At 38.7% G+C, this 17,261-nt stretch overlaps 2 protein-coding genes across 2 annotated transcripts in view; both read right to left on the bottom strand.

The window, feature by feature from the left end:
• The window catches only part of LOC132856413 (fibronectin type-III domain-containing protein 3A-like), a 39,799-nt gene extending 29,466 nt beyond the window's left edge, over window positions 1-10,333 (bottom strand). The window contains exon 1 of the mRNA XM_060886011.1: window positions 9,869-10,333. The gene's annotated coding sequence lies outside the window, so the exon portion shown is untranslated. The remainder of the gene's footprint in view (window positions 1-9,868) is intronic.
• Window positions 10,334-10,933: 600 nt separating this feature from the next.
• cysltr1 (cysteinyl leukotriene receptor 1) lies at window positions 10,934-16,510 on the bottom strand. The gene is made up of 2 exons (XM_060885832.1): window positions 16,288-16,510; window positions 10,934-15,062 (listed from the first exon to the last, which is right to left on the bottom strand). The coding sequence occupies exon 2, from the start codon at window positions 15,050-15,052 to the stop codon at window positions 14,027-14,029; it is 1,026 nt and encodes a 341-aa protein (XP_060741815.1). The 5' UTR covers window positions 15,053-15,062; window positions 16,288-16,510; the 3' UTR covers window positions 10,934-14,026.
• Between the last annotated feature and the right edge of the window lie 751 nt (window positions 16,511-17,261).

Below are 17,261 nucleotides of genomic sequence, written 5' to 3'. Positions count from 1 at the left end.
TATAGACCCTGGACGTGTTGAACGCAGCCTAATCTTAACTGTGAGAGGAAATTGCACTTAGCAACCATGTTTTTATTTTTTTACGGATTTGTTTAAACGACAGTGTTCGTTAAACCGGCTTTCGGCTTATCCTGGTCGGAAAACGTCCGAGACAAGCTGAGATAGTCGTCTGAATAAATAAGTTTCCGTGACTTTGGTGAAATAACAGGAACTGGCCAAAAGTTTCATTGCTTTTTCTTTCTGTTTGAAAAAACTTTCAGTTTCTCCATTTAACCATAGCTTCTTTTAGTTATAGTGAGGTTTCACGCTGTTCATACTTTACCCAGGTTTAACAATTAACCCTGGTTATTAATAATCTTTTCACACTATACGTTTCACACTGTACTTTCCTAAACCCTGTCTTAACATTCTCAACAAACCCAACCATTAATATAGTTCAATGATCAAATAAAGGAGAAATACAGATAGCAAACCAGTGTAGAATTGGTTTGAACACTTTGGGGGTTTGAATGGGTTTGCTTCATGATATTTTATTAATTAAATAAACAAAATAAAAATAAAATCAGTTTTGATATATCTGCATTGTCATTACACAATTCACCTTTGCATATAGATCTTTCTATCTATTTCCATCCATCCGTCCATCCATCCATCCATCCATCCATCCAGCCAGAAGAATCTCTAATCAAAGACAGTGTGACGTGACATCCATCATGAACGCTGTTGATGCTGATAACAGAAACTATTTGTTTGAATGTAGCTAATAGAACACAAGGCTATGTTTTCTGAACTTGTTACTGACAGCTAGCTACAGCAAATGAAGTTAGCTTCATCATATTAACCATAGCATCCTGTGTGCTTCTGAGCATGATTGATTTTTTTTCCCACTCTGATCAGTGATCTTGTGAGCAGTGCTCGTCTTCATCTTTGTGAAGCTCCTCGTGTTCTCCCGGTCTCACGCCAGCGATCTCGTGCTGACAAACTCGTACACGATTCATAGCAGCAATAATGTTTCAAAATACATACTTTTACATATTTTTGCGATGAATATCGATGGGTTGAAGTTGCTAGTACTGGTTAGTACTTCTGAAACTTACCCCCTGTATTAGCTGCACTAAGAACAGGTTTATTTCACTACTGAAATTTCGTGTCTCTAGATATTTCATGAAGTTTATGATTTCAAGAATCATTTAAACATGCACTTTTCCCTAAAGGCAAAGAAGCAAACTGATATTCCACATTGTGATCTGGGTTTGAAATCAGCCTAGCTTTTATACACAGATTGAGAAATCTCCCAGTGGGGGTGAGGGGAGGTTTTGTTGTGTGTGATGCTGAATTGTTTCCTTCATATCTGAACATATTTGACCTTTATACAGTCTTCTGCAAAAGTCAAAGCCTTCTTCACAACTGGAAAGTCTGATTAAACAGAGTGCAGTGATGTGTAAAGAGTCTTTTTTTTCTCTGTCGCTCCAAACTCATGCTAGGTTTCCCATCTGGAGTCAATAACTCCACACTCGTCAGTAGAAAATTCATCCCAGGCTGTAAACAGGAAACAAGGGGAACACGCGCGATGTGACATAAATGCCTGCATGACGCCAGAGCACCAAACAACCTGTGCTTGTGCACGCTGTAGAGCTCGGACCACACGCACGTCCCTGGTGGGTATCAAGCACAAACTAATCTGCTGTCCTATAGGATGCTGAGTGTGGGTAGAGAGAGAGAGAGAGAGAGAGAGAGAGAGAGAGAGAGAGAGAGAGAGAGAGAGCGAGCAGGCCAGGAGAAAGTCAGGATTCCTATCAGATTTATCAATATCTAATTGTCTAAGCTAATTTTCTTCTTCTGTTTATTTGGTATGAAGTGTACAGTATTAAATAAATGTAACCTGCGAGGAATAAATGACACCAGTCTGAGCTCTTACGCTTACGTTCTGCACTCCCTCCAGGAGGTTATCATTTTGCGGCCGCAAATGAAAATAATCTGCATTGTCATGGTGTTTTGGGGAGTTGTTTCCATAAAGCTCATTATTTTCCAAAAAACGCACATCTTGAAGTACTTTTCACTTCTACCACAGCATTCTCACAATGAATTAGACATTTTCTTTAATTATTAAAGAACACCATGTGTTTATCCATTTATAGATCTGTTTAATTTTGTGTAACTCCCTCAAAAACACTTTACTTCCTGTTATCGCTTACATTATAGCAGCTATAAATAGCCATTCCCCTCTCACACCTCTCCTACTTATTAAGACAAAAATATGTGCTGTGACAAAAAAATCTTGATCTCTCCAGGTCAAGCTTTGACTCTGACTGTTACAGAATGCTGACACTGGAGACTATAGGCTATAGGAAATGTCTGTGATGTCAGTTGTTATATGGTTGTAGTAAGAATAATAAGATATAAACGAGTGCATTGATAGAAAAGCCGTGTTGTTACAGGCATCAGTCGACGCCTTTTGACCGATCGGCACTGAGAATTCAACAGTACTGTGGTGTAGCAGGTTTTAAAGTTAGGCTAACACTCTGTAAAAAATTCTTCTTCTACTTTCGGCTTTTCCCGTTAGGGGTCGCCACAGTGAATCATCTGTTCCCACTTAACTTTATCCTCAGCATCCTCTACTCCTGCACTAATTACCTTCATGTCCTCATTTAACACATCCATATATCTCCTCTATGGCCTTCCTCTTGACCGCTCACCTGGCAGCTTCATGTCCAAAATCCTTCTACCAATATAACCATCTCCCTCCTCTGTACATGTCCAAACCATCTCAATCTAAACTCTCTGACCTTTGTCCCCAAAACAGTCAACTTGAGCTGTCCCTCTGATGTGCTCGTTCCTAATCCTGTCCATCCTCGTCACTCCTAAAAAGAACCTCAACAACCTCATCTCTGTTACTGTCCCAGTCGCTAACCAATATGACTAAATTTGTAAAGTAAAATAAATTACAATCAATAACTGTAGAAATATTTACAGTGAAGTAAATAATACAAAATTCAGTTGCTCAACAAAAGAGCTCCTTGAAAGAGCTTGAACTTTCAGATCAGTTGAATCCTGCATTTGTATGCCACTTAAAAAGTGAGGAAATGGCTAGTAGATATGTTTACAGTATATTTTTGATTACTGTATCCTGCTGGCATTAAATGACTAAATGTACAGTCGTGATCTATTCTCCATCGTGAATGTACATAAGCTGGCTATAGCACAGCTCCGACTCCTGCAGCTGCTGAAATCATGCTTTCATAACGGTTTTGACATTTGCGCCGTTGCAAAAGTCAACTTTTGAAACCGTAGCAAGAAAAATTTCATGTGTGGTTATATTAGCATATGGTTGAATAGTGTCCACTGCTAATATCAAGGATAAATTCGGCTATGAAAATGTTTGGTTCAGTTGTAAACGAGATTCAGTTTCATATTCCTGTTTTTTTTTTTTATTATGTGAATTATAAAGCCTCGGTACCTGTGTGTCTCTTTATCTTTCGGTTACTCTCCCACTAAAGGAGGCCCATAAGTGGTGAGAGCTTAGTGTGGGATTGTGGGTGAAGAGCCCTGGCAGTGCCAGGCACCCCTCAGCCAAGGGCACCAGTGCTACACAATAACTCTTTGACAGTGGCGTCCGCTCTTTCGTTCCATTTGCCTCTGTTCAACAGATGCTCTTGAATGAAGCACCTCCAGCCCTGTTCAGTCCTGCGTAGACTTGTGCCAATATCATAATATTATTGATAGCTTGCCATTTTGTTGATGAGTGATGACTTTATTGATCCTTTATTCTTTGACACGATAATACATTTGGGCTTGTTGATGCTCACTAGCTTTTTGGCTTCTTAAAAATCACATCTGGGCAAAGAGTGAAGTGACTTGTGTGACAAAATAAAATCAATGTTATGAGAATGACTCAATCCAGTTCAATGTGACACTCCTGAAAGCGTAGTCAGTGCTTGTGTAACGCTGACCGACTCACGATAACAAGCGGATGTATGATAAAAGATCCCGAGGACGTTTTCACCACCACCCTATACACCTGGTAATCTCTGTAGACAATTAGGTTCAAACTAGGGGTTGAATAACTAAACATAGTATTCATCTTCAATGAGAGTTCTATCATTTAAAAATAATAAGAAACAAATAAAACTACATTGGCAAAAATATGGCTTTTCCCCAAACTGCAAAGTTGCCACAAAGTTGGAAGCACACAATTGTCTTGAATGTCTCTATATGCTTTAGCATTAAGATCCCACTTCACTGGAACACAGAGGCTTAATCATGACATTGCTCCTGTGCACCAAGCAATCTCCATGAAGACAACTCAAGTGGTTAGCACACAGTCCTGACCTCAACCTCACTGAACACCTCTGCCACGAATTGTGACGAACACAAATCCCCACAGCCGTCCTCCAAAATCTGGTGGCAAGTCTTCTCAGAAGAATGGAGGTTATTAGAGAAGGAGAATTAATCCAGAATGGGATGTTCAATAAGCACATATGGATCTGATGGTCAAATGTCCAAACACTCCTGACTCATCTAATGTACATTCACTAGACACAGACTGCAGTCGAGACACACGGACAAAAACAGCTGAATTTGTCAGTGTGCAAGACTAAACTAGGAGATGAAACAAAAATTTAATTGTTTGGCCACAATGATGTAGCTTTTATTTGGCGTAAAAAAGGAGAAGCCTTCAACCCTAAGAAACCATCCCCACTGTGGTGGTGGAAACCTGATGTTTTGGGGGTGTTTTTCAGCTGGTGGACCAGGGAACGTATTCACAGTAAACAGCACCATGAAAGGAGCAATACATCAAAATTCTCAAGAACAACATCAGGCAGTCTGCAGAAAAAACTTGGCCTTGGGCACCAGTGGACATTTCAGCACGACAACGACTCAGAGCACCCAAAGTAAAAGTGGTGAAGAAATGGTTAGCAGACAAAAACATTAACGTTTTTCAGTGGCCCAGCCAGAGTCCTGGAGGGAGCTAAAGATCAGGGTGATGGCAAGGAGACCCTCCAACCTGAAAGAGTTGGAGCTCATCACTAAAGATGAATGGGCAAAAATACCAATGGAGAGATGCAAAAAGCTGGTCAGCAATTATAGCAAGTGTCTGATTGCTGTAATAGCCAATAAAGGCTTTTCTATTGACTATTGAGAAGGGTATGAATAATTTTGGACATGCCACTTTTTGTTCAAATGTAAATAAAAGATGAGCAATATTTTTTTCCACAATGATGGCTCTTGTATATCGTCTTATTATCTTCTGGGAGAAGCCTGTGTCATTTCTAATCAAGAAAAAACTTGCTGGTTGAATAAAAGTAACTTTAAGTCAGAATCTGCCAGGGGTATGAATAATTTCGGGCTTGACTGTATCTACAATGATACTTTGCTTTAATGGAACTTTATTGTAATTATTAGATACCAGTTTTATTGTTGTAGAGTTTTAGACAAGTTGTTTTGGAATTCCTTCTGCAGAAATTTCTGTTATTTAAAGCTAACCTTTTCGATAAAAGCCTTACACTGTATTTAATATCTGCACACTAGTTCATTCACTGCCACATTTCCTGATCCACTAAGCAAGTTTAGTCTGACCCAGACTCTTTTTTTGACGCTGCTGAGGCTGGGGCTGAACTTGATGGGAAAAAAGTCCCAGTTTACTGCTGTAGACACAGCCACACTACATCCAAAGAAGACTAGTGAATGAGCTATAAGAAAGGCCTCTATTGACAGACATGAGATTCCACACTGCACGTTCTCAGTTTCAGATGCAACTGGGCCTCCAGGTCATCAACATGAGTGTAACTCAAAATTAGCAACCACATGATGTAATTCTGTGTAACTTAATGCACATATTGATTATTTTGTACATTTATTGCACTGATTTATTTCTGTCATTAATAGTGCCAAAAACACTAGCTGCCAAATGGCTTCTACTACACATGATGCCCTATGTACTCTTCTGTCTAGTGTAGGAGTTTTAAAAATGTAGTATCAGCTTAAATGGAACATGTTGTTCCATATATTTTTAATTAACAGGAAGTAAAATCCCAGGATATAGCATTTAGCAGAATGTGGTAAATTTTTAAACTAGACTGTCTTCGGCCATCTTGAAAATGTTTCCTCGTCCAGCATCAGCACCTGGTAGCCCTGCCCCCTAACACTATATATGAATGAAGTGTCTAACGTTGCAAACCTTGCTTTTCACTTCAATAAGAGCATCAACCAAGTATTTAAAGTACACTTCATCTTGTTATTACTCACACTATTTATAATGCAAAATAGTATAAACAGTGCATGAATAGACAACTTACTCAACACACCTACTGAAGCTGGAAATGCCATTTGTAGCTGTTAACTGAAGTGCGGTTGGACACATTCCTTGCTTTTGATTATCAGAAATTAACTGCACTAATAAAACAGCCTAAAATAGTGATGCTCTGAAACGGTTTCGGACGACTCGTCAGCTACTATTTTTTTAATTACTAGTCGACTACTAAAAATGAATAGTACAAACCCCTAGATCATATCAGCTTTACTGAAACATTACAGTTGTGTCACAGGGAGGGAACAAGGGAAGCAGAAAGAATGAGATCAGAGTGTGAAAATGCCCTCGGGGCATCCAGAGTGAGGCCAGGCTTTGAAGGGTGTGACACCAAGCATGGGGCATGGAGGAAACCAAACCCCTGTCTGACAAAAGATGCTGAAATGGGGAATCTCGATTTCCTGTAGCCACACCTCTCTCCTTCCTTCTACCCTCTTCTGGAAGACATCATTAGTCATGTCCAAAAATAACCCAACTTTATATCAAGTCTAAGATAAATATATATTTTTTCTTTTCCCAATGTAAGCTGCTGTACAGAGAGTCTCATGGTCCTGGTATGGAATTAAACTGATCAACTCTGTAGTCAATAGGGTTGGGTATCAAAAGGAATTTTCCGGTTCCGATTCCGGTTCCAGTTCTGCCTTACGATTCCCGGTTCTGATTCCGAATCCATAATAAAAGAAATGTGTAAAATAATGCAGAATACTTAAACAATTCCATTTGTGTTTATTAATCACTCTTTAAATATTTTAAACAGAGCATTTCAATTCATATCAATTTAAATTTAAATAAATCCAACATCAAATTTAACATCCAGAATTACAACTTAGCAAAACAGTTAGCAATTTTTCTGAAGAAAAATTAACATGTCTGCTTTCTCTGGGAGAAGACGAGACCTTTCCTGGCTTATTGTATCTCCAGCTGTGGAGAAAACCCTCTCAGAGGGACTTAAGTAAAGTTGGCTCCATATTCACAGATTCGAGTTTCCCGAGTCAATAACTCCTGACCTAAACACTCTTATTACACAAATAACGCCTCTTTTTTATTGTAGTAATGTAGAGAGGCAGCTACAATGCAGCTACAACCCAGGTTTCCTCAATATCAGCTTTCCTCTGCGTTGGACAAAATACATAAGTGTCTATGTGCGAACACCTAAGAGACAGATTCCAAGGGACCGTCAGCAAAGTGCAAAACCCGAAAAGCGAAAAAAAAAAAACAGTCAATAACTTTACTGTAATACACTGTACTGTCACCAAACTCAGATCACACATCACTGATGTCCTGAGTGTTGTACTACAACACTTATTTGGGATAAATGTGTTTTTGTTTATTTTTTATGATTTTTCATAATATTAAAAAATCAATAACTTTACTGTAATACACTTTACTGTCACCAAACTCAGAACACACATCACTGATGTCCTGATAGTTGTACTACAACATTTATTTTTGGAAAATGTGTTTTTGTTTATTTTTTGTTTTTTTATGATGGGGTAGATTTGCTTTCTTGTTGTAGCTTTGGAAATTAATCCACACTTTAGACTTTTTTTTAGACATGTTTAACACAAAGCGTACCTCAGCACAGCAGCGCGAGTGACTGATTTCTGTGGTAAGCTGCGTTAATTTGGTTGCGTGACTGTAAAACAATTAATATTCATGAGGTAAGACATGGCTATTTAAAGTGACCGCTCCCAGCGCTTTGCCCGTCATCGCATCGGAACCGCATTTGGAACCGAAACTAAAAAATTCCGCGCGGTTCCGGTTCCTGTTAAAAAACAGAAGCGGTTCTGAATAAGAACCGGTTCTCGGTTCCCAACCCTAGTAGTCAAACACACACACACACACACACACACACACACACACACTCCTTTCCTCTGACAAACACACATTTTCCCTCATATCAGACCTGTACAAGACCTCAGAGACCTGCAAAACAAAATAACAGGGTCCACAGCTCTGAATGAACACCTACAGCACACATCCATCTGGACCTAAATGAACACTGTGCAAACTAATATACCCCTGTAGGTATCAATTCAACCTCCAAGGGTTCATTCAGTGGGAATTTTTACTGTGTCAAATCATTGCCTTGGAACTGGGATGATGACAGAACAGGACTTGACATGTGTCTAAGGAACGATTTATTAACACTCGCATTGTTTTAAGAGTTTACTAAGCTATTCCAAGCACTATTCATGCTACTCTATAGATATGATGAGAACTGATAATTATTGTATTATGTTATGTATAATAACATTAGTAGGTGGATTCACGCTGCCTTGAATCTACCCACTGTATTTGCAGAGATGTGAGAACAGACCAAACTGAAATGATGTACTACCTGTTGAACCACCATTTTTTCATGTTGAACAACAGTCATTGGGGACTGGGGTTCTGCATTTTCATCCTTGTTTTATTGTTTTATTGGTGTTTCAACAGCTAGTACATCATTACAGCTTGTTCATGATACTGATGAACATTATCATAGGCTCTTCTTTAGCAGATCTGCTAAATATGACAATATAATATTGATATTCTTCTAAATCGTCAGAGTAAAAGTTTCCGAGTTATCATCAGTATTTTTATCCTTTTTTTTAATCTTTTTTTTAATCAGTATTTTTTATCATCTTTTTTCATCATCAGTATTTTTTTAACTGTTACAAATTATAATTGAAGTCTGCATTACATTTTAATGCAAATATTGCTTCCTGAAACTTTTAAATTGGCATGAATATTCAGTTTCCTCTATATTCTTGTGTGTTAAATAAACGTCTTCATGTATAATGGTGCAATATTGATGTAAAAGCAAATCCTTTTATTTGCTATATAACACAAGCATTTGAGTGTGTCTTCCCCCATTACCCCCCCCCCCCCCCCCATCATTATGGCTCTACTGTTTAGTTGGTGATTTATTAGCTTTGTTTAGCAAAACTTGTCTTCAAGTATCACAATTTCAGTAGAACAAAACTATCCTGTACGGTCACTACTGATGCTAAAACAATTTTTATTTATTATTATTAAAAAATGAATGAATGTAAATAAACACACAACCATTAAAAACCAAGCTGAACTAAAACACACAGCTGGTGTAAAGGTGTTGACTTGGTCACTGAACAGAATAAATACATGACTGTAGCTGCATCCAGTCAATAAAATAAACACAGCGTTGCCACGTCCTCGGATTTAATCCGTGTACAGCGACACAGTACACTGCTGGATAGAAAGAATTACACTCGGAAACTAACTAACGTTTTTGTTTTTGTAACGTTGTAACAACAAACAGATGTCGTGTTATAAGTTAAAGTTAAAAGGAAATAAATAATACTCATTAAATGTTTTTTTTTTTTTGGTTTGTTTTTTTTCCCCTGAAGTCCTCGGATCCAAGCGGAAGTTGGGAAAATGATGAGGGTCAGTTAATGACGAACAGGGCGTAGTCTGAGTCGGTGACCATAAGGAGGGAGCAGTGTGGAAATGGGAATTGGACAGGACCCCAAACGCGTCGCTTTTAAAGCCGCGCCGTTTCGATACATGTGTGAACAGAGGAAATAGTCGTTTGCCTACCGCAATAGTGCCGGAACGGAGAAGACATGGACGACGCAGACGCTCGCATGTGATTACACGAGGTGGCGATGGGTCGCAAATCGATTTGAATCCGTCCCCGAGATCCTCGTTATTCCGTTAAGTCTACTTGATTGCGTTCATCCCCACCACAACCGCCACTTGGCTGAAAGAGGAGACATCTGAGGTGAATTCCCGATCTCGCGCTTCTACATCGCCATCAGGTTCTGCAGGCGCATGCGCAGTGCAGGCGAAATTCCGTAAGCCTGACCAGGGTCTTCCCATAGTGGGAGGAAGGAGGAAAGTCTGAAGAGAAAACGCGGGCGTCTGAATTTACAACGTTTCACGATTGCTTTCAGCCTACCGCCTTATTTACTGATTAAACAATGCGATTTGAGCCTTTGTGTTATGCCCTGTGATGTAGGCCATCGTGTTTTTAATAATAAATACCATGTAATCTTTTAGGGGCAAAAGGTCTTGGCAAGGAAGTGATGTCAAATGTTACTGACTTATTTTAGATGTGTCGGGCCTAATAAGACATTTTCCCTTTCTATGTTAATTTATAGAATTATTGAAAATCAATATTTTTCCTTAACAGAATAAAAAAAATAATATCTAAAAGATTTTTGTGGTGTGTGTAATGTGGATGTGGTAGCCTAGTGGTTAAGGTGCCACCAAACGGAAGGTTGTGAGTTCGATTCCCATGTAGTGTTAATTTCGTCAGACGAGACGAGACGGAATATGTTCGTCAACAACCTTTTTTTCATGACTAAGACGAGACGATGACAAGACTGCCTCACTGTCCAAAAATGCTGACTAAGACTAAATTAACATGCATTATTGTTGACGAAAAAAGACGAGACGAAAATGTTTTGTATAAAATAAAAACTAAGATAAAATCTCTCTTCATTTTCGTCTACAATTGTCTCTGCTTTTTCATCAGCTGTTACGCCTTTAAAATATTCACGAGTTCGCGGCTTCGCGCTGTTGCTCAAGTTACAGGTCCGCGAAGCGGATCCCGCTTATTATATTGCTACCTACCAAATAAATCAATAATTTGACACAAAATGATGATTTAAAAAGGAGTTTATTGATTTAAAAACAATTGTATTATTTCCTCTAAAGAAAATAGTGCGCTCCGTCTCCACGGTTAGAATCCTGTGTGTCTATGGCAACGCTCTTTTTCATGGCAACGGTGTGTTATAGTTCGCAGCGGTCTGTTATCAAGAAATAAAATAGTGTGTGCATAGAAAGAATTCGTCCACACGCCGCTCAAAAACAAACAAACAAACAAACAAAAAAAAACTCCTGAGCGTAAGTCCACCGTCTAGGTGGCTTTTTGTGTTAAATTATATTTCCTGTCGCTGCGCAGGCTCTTTTATTGTACATGACAGCTTATGTCCCGATGACCGGTCTTTGCATTACGATTAAAAGCAGCATCAATAAAGTAAAAAATGTCATGTGCAGTCAAGTTCGAGTGTATGCACTGTTTAAACGAGTGTTCTCAACTTCTCACTGATACTTTTGTGATTCGCGGAGTTTTGACAAGATTTATAGCCTTGATATTGTTTCTTATTCAAGAGTGGTGACAGAAAAAACTCAGCACCCCCAACCTGAAACCTCTTCCCACGCCCCTGTCACAATCACATCATAATCAAAATTAATAATTAGGCTTAAAAACAAATGTATATGTAAGGAAATCAAGTTTAACAATTACATGTAATATTGCTCCAAATATCATCAATAATGGTGTGTGCAATACATACATATACACCTACAGTTTTGATCTTAGGCTTTTCATTAAGTTATTTATTTCCACTGAAACACTTGTGTTCCTGATATTATTGCATTTAATGAGGCCTCGTATTTATTCTTACAATAGATTCCAGATGTTGTCAAGCTACAATTTTTTGACTAAAACTAGACTAAAATGACGGGACTTTTAGTCGACTAAAACTAAGACTAACAAAAAAGATATGTGAATGACTAAATATGACTAAAACTAACAAGGACATTTGGCACAAGACTAAGACTAAGACTAAATTAAAAATAGGTGACGAAATTAACACTATTCCCATGTCTACCAGACTGTCACTGCTGGGCCCCTGAGCAAGGCCCTTAACCATCAATTACTCAGTTGTATAAAATGAGATAAAAATGTAAGTCGCTGTGGATAAGGGCGTCTGCTAAATGCTGTAAATGTAAATAAAATGGAATTTGGTGGGTTTAGAGCGTTTGCCTAGCACCTCTGGGGTTGGGGGTTTTATTACCACCTCCACCCTGTGTACACAGAGCTTACATGGTTTCCCTGTTCTTTAGGAGTTTCCTTCGGGGACCCTGGTTTTCTCCACAGTCCAAAGCAGTGTGTGTGGATGAGTGTTTGTAATCGTGCCCTGTGATGAGTTGCCACCCTGTCCAAGCCCATTGTCCATCGATGGGCTTCTGGCTCTGCAAGACCCTACATAGGATAAACGGTACAGAACATTGATAAATCCTTAAGATGGTTTTGTCTAATGTTTCAAGTTTTTATTGCCACAAATAGCCTAATAGTGTACAATATTCAATGGAGATCTTACTTGTATGTTGTTTCTTTCACAGCAACAGTACAAAAAACACAAACAAATGATCTACAATATTTGCAAATGTCACAGTAAAATGAGAAACAAACCAGTCTTTTGGAAAGACTTTTAGTTTTACGTTGATTTGTTTGACCTTTCAAATAAAACTAAAATAGCATACGCCATGTTAACAATTTTCTGAAGTTGTGAACTGTGACAACTAATCAGTGGACTTTAAAAATAAAAAATCAAAATCCTTAAATATTCTAAATTACCAAAACAATTTAGTAAGTACCAGAATATTTGTGTTATTTAAGGCAACGGATAAACCCCAAATTCAGACCTTCTAATTAAAGCTACGTTATAATAGACTAATTACTATCAGCTATACTAAATAGTATGACATATTATACTGTTCGATTGAATTTTAGTACATATATTCAAGAAAACATGTATTCAAAGAGCACTAAGGCTAGCAATCTGTTGATTTGGGATGAAGGAGGTTGTATGGGGTTTTAGACGTAGGGAAATGTACCGTTCAAATCTAGAATTTTATGGAGTTACCATTTCAGCCACTAGATGTCGGTAAAATACAACCTGAACTTAATGATGACGCACTAATAACAGTCCACTGTAGTAATATAACCTTTTGAACTGAGTTGCCAGGTCTCAGCAAAATTTCCAGCCAGACTACTGCTTAAAATCCACACCAAAAAAAACTCATACTGCTCCAAACCCTTCCTTTCCTAACATTTAGAATATACCTTACAACAGAAATGGTTTACAATAACAGGTCAATGTTAGCTTAAGATCCAGAGACCACAAGTCTTTTTTTTTTTTTTTTTTTTTTGAGTTTGGCTTATCTTACAATACCCATGTCCCAAATAACATGGGAGGTTTATGGCATCTTTGATTTGACCCTAGATGTGAATGAGGCTGTTGGGTATCTGGTATAAAAAAGTTGTATATAAATATGCCTTGAGTATTTGCACAATGCATACACAAACCATTAACATTTGCAGTCATTAACATATGTACAGTAAATACATTGTAAAATATAAGTATGATAGCCCTAATCATTAATAATAAGAACATATATTAATAGAACACAAAAAAGCAGATTGACCAAACAATCTGACACTTACAGTTTGAAAGCTGCATCAATAAATCAGTATATGCATTATTTTGTAAGCACGCTACTGTTTTGTGCATTAGTCTGTTTATAATTAGTTATATACACTCTGTATAAGCCTTTATCTTCATTTCAATTTAATTTTTTTGCTAATTAAAATACAGAAAATGAAAGTTCAATAATCCTGTTGAATGACTTCTTAAACCATAATAATACTGCACTTCCTTCACCGACCACCCTACCTTTAACTTCAGGTTAATCCTGATTTACCACAATAAGTAACAGTTCAACGAGTCTCTTTAATTCCATAAGGGAGCCGTTTTTACAACTGAATTCGTATGAAAAGGTTAGGGTTAAACTTAATGGCAGGGTTAATGCCATTTATTAATGACATCAAATAAAATCCAACCACACCCTGCTTTCTCATTGCTTTCCTATTCTTTTAGCTAGGAGGCACTGTTATCTTCATTTCTACCCCAGTTTGCTCGAGCTAATGCATTTCTCATGCTCGCTCTGCTGTAAAGGATGGGCAGATGATGGCAAATTGCGGTTGCGCTTCATATTCAGGGAATTTACTGATGCCTTGCGGAAAGTGGAGAGCCTATTACGGAAATTCTCCCCCGAAAAGAAGTAAAGCATGGGGTCGAAGCAGGAGTTTGCAGCAGCCAGGCACAGTGTGATCACCACTGACTTCTGCATGGAGTTGATCTCATCACATGAGGCACCTTGCTTCTTAAAGTGGAGGTGTACAGTGCGTTGCACATGGTAGGGCATGAAGCTGATCAAGAATGCAAGCATGACAACCACAATCATGCGGATTGCTTTGGTACGTGTGTTTTGCTGCCTCTTCATTGCATTAGTGTTGCCCAATAATGCCCGCACAATGCCAACATAGCAGACCAGGATTACTAGGAAGGGCACGAGAAACCCCACCACCAATGAGAAATAATTGAGCACCTCCAGCTTTTTTAGGCTGCTAGATTCCTCTGGTGGCTCAAAGCATTTGGTTTTGTTCGTTTTTGGATCAAAGTGCTGACCAGAGAGCAAGAACGGAGAGCTGGTGGCACAGATGAAGACCCAAATGCCAGCGCAGACCACTCGAGCCCGTCGCTCAGTGCCCATGCGCAGATTCTGCACAGGGAATACTATGGCCAAGAAACGTGTAAAACTCATAGCCATCATGAAAAAAATGCTGCAGTAGAGGTTGACATAAAGCGCATACGAGCTGATGCGGCACAGAAAGTCCCCCAGTGTCCAATGGCCCTTATGCACATAGTAAAGAACGCGGAAAGGCAGCGTGCACACACACAGCAGGTCCGCCACTGCCAGGTTCAGCATGTACACATGGAAGGCAGAGGATTGGCGGTAGGTCCGGATGAGCACCACCAATGCAAAGCCGTTACCCACCAGGCCAAAAATGGTGATGATGGAGTAGGCAGTAGAATAAACTTGGTTGCGGAAGTCATCAATTGAAGGACAGGTGGTGTTGTTTGCCATTTTCTGTGTTCTTTAACACAAAACAAAAAGAAAAATGAATGGCATTGAAACAAATTATTATATAAATTACACACAAGTTATAAACATCAGACAATACAGCAGTATAAACTATTCAAGTAAAAAACATAAAAATTTCATCGGGAGTAGGTAATATAGGCATTGTACAGCTCTAGAGTCCAAGTTTCTATCCTGAGTTCAGGTTACAGCCTGTGTGAGACTTCTGTGAATGGTCTCTCTTATGTCTCCATGTGGTTTTCCTCCAGGTTTGTCTGGTTTCCTCACACCTCCCAGAGAAATGACAGCAGGTGACGGCATATGTCCGATTGCTGTGAATGAGTGTGTATGCATGGTGACCTGTAACTGACTGGCATCCTATTCAAGGTTCAATTCAACAAAATTAAATTGTGTATCAATTTTAACAAAGGACATAAAACATATTTGTATGAATATATAAACTGTATATAAACATTTACAAATGGGGGTTCATCTAATGCTCACAGCACAACTCTGAACAGGATAAAGATGTTAATTATTGAATGACAGAATGAATGAAAAATACTCCGGGTTAAACATTTTACCCATGTCCCCAAGTGACCTGGCTTCACCTAAACTGTTACTAGGTGTGAATGTTTGTAAAGAGAGTGTAAAAGAGTGTGTACATGGTGTCCTGTGATGCACTTAAGATATTCATGTTTACCAATGTTAGTTCTGGCACCTCTTCAATTCTAAGGAAGATCCAGCACTCACAATGTGATGTACACAGGTGTTTTTTTTTTTTTTTGCCTTTTCCTCCAAACATATAATCATTTACATGCCCATGTTTCACTTACTGTTGACATTTTAGCATTAAACACAGGAAAAGCTTACAAGAAGTCTACAAGGCATACAAATCCATTCAAATCTGTACATCTATGTAGTTCGAATAAGGTGTAGAAGTTGAAACTGATCTTAAGGATATTGGGATTTAGTCTTAAACCATATAGATTTATGGTCTGAGGCAATGGATGAAGAGAAATGTCTACAAAAAGTTCACTATTTATTTTCCTTCTCGACCCTATTTTCTAGTCTGACATAATTACAGGATTGCCTTTTATAGATTGGATTAGCTATATGTTTACTTACATGCCAGGCTAATTTATAACGATGCAAATATAAATAAACGAGTTATTCAACATGCAATAACTGCATAAACGTTTTCCTTCTAATGGTTAACCTTAAGAATGAGAAATGGTTACCCAAAGTGCTGATGGCTTCTCCAGATATTCCTCGGTGTGGTTGTGCCAGATGATTAGAAAAGCTTTCTTTCCCAAATCAGATCGCATCTGATTAAAGACGGTGTGTGTCAGATGTGCGCGTGTCACGAAGGCGAGCCTGCTGCGGTGTGTGCGCGCGCAAATAATAACGTGTGTCAAATAATAATGTGAACCACGTGCTTCATGCGAACCCTCGCGCTGTTCAAGCTTCAACCACAACTCCTTTTACTGTAGGTCTGTTTAACAACCGTGTCAACAGAAGTGACTTCGCGTGTAAAACGCATTGTTTAAGCTCAATAATTCAATTCAATTCAATTCAATTCAGTTATTTGTATAGCGCTTTTAACAATTTCCCATTGTCTCAAAGCAGCTTTACAGAAGTATGGAATCAGAAGAGAGAGAAAAGAAATAAATATATAATAATAATAATAATAATAATAATAATAATAATAATAAATATAGCTGCAAGCAGCGATACCGGGGTCAAGCCGATCAGATGCGCTCAGAACATGTCGCTGATGAACCATACCAAGTTTTGTAGCGATATGGCATTGCATTCGTAAAATGTGTGTGTGTGAGTGAGTGTGTGTGAGTGTCTGTGTGTGTGTGTGTGTGTGAGTGTGTGTGTGTGTGTGTGCATGTCTGTGTGTCTGTGTGAGTCTGTGTGTGTGTGTGAGTGCATGTGTGTGTGTGTGCATGTCTGTGTGTCTGTGTGAGTCTGTGTGTGTGTGTCTGTGTGAGTGTGTCTGTGTGAGTGTGTCTGTGTGAGTGTGTGTGTGTGAGTGTCTGTGTGTGTCTGTGTGTCTGTGTGTGAGAGAGAGAGTGTGTGTGTGTGTGTGTGTGTGTGTGTGTGTGTGTGTGTGTGTGTAAAAATGTGTGTGTAAGTGTGTGTGTTCCTCGTAAGTAAAAACATACTTGGCAATAAAGTGTGTGTGTGAGTGTGTCTGTGTGAGTGT

The sequence above is a fragment of the Tachysurus vachellii genome, chromosome 13, assembly GCF_030014155.1.
Source record: "Tachysurus vachellii isolate PV-2020 chromosome 13, HZAU_Pvac_v1, whole genome shotgun sequence".
Lineage (NCBI taxonomy): Eukaryota > Metazoa > Chordata > Actinopteri > Siluriformes > Bagridae > Tachysurus > Tachysurus vachellii.
This window is presented reverse-complemented; position numbering and strand designations above follow the sequence as displayed.

Bases quoted from the DNA above. Each gene is read 5' to 3' on its own strand.
- cysltr1 (XM_060885832.1), bottom strand. From the start codon at position 15,052: ATGGCAAACAACACCACCTGTCCTTCAATTGATGACTTCCGCAACCAA.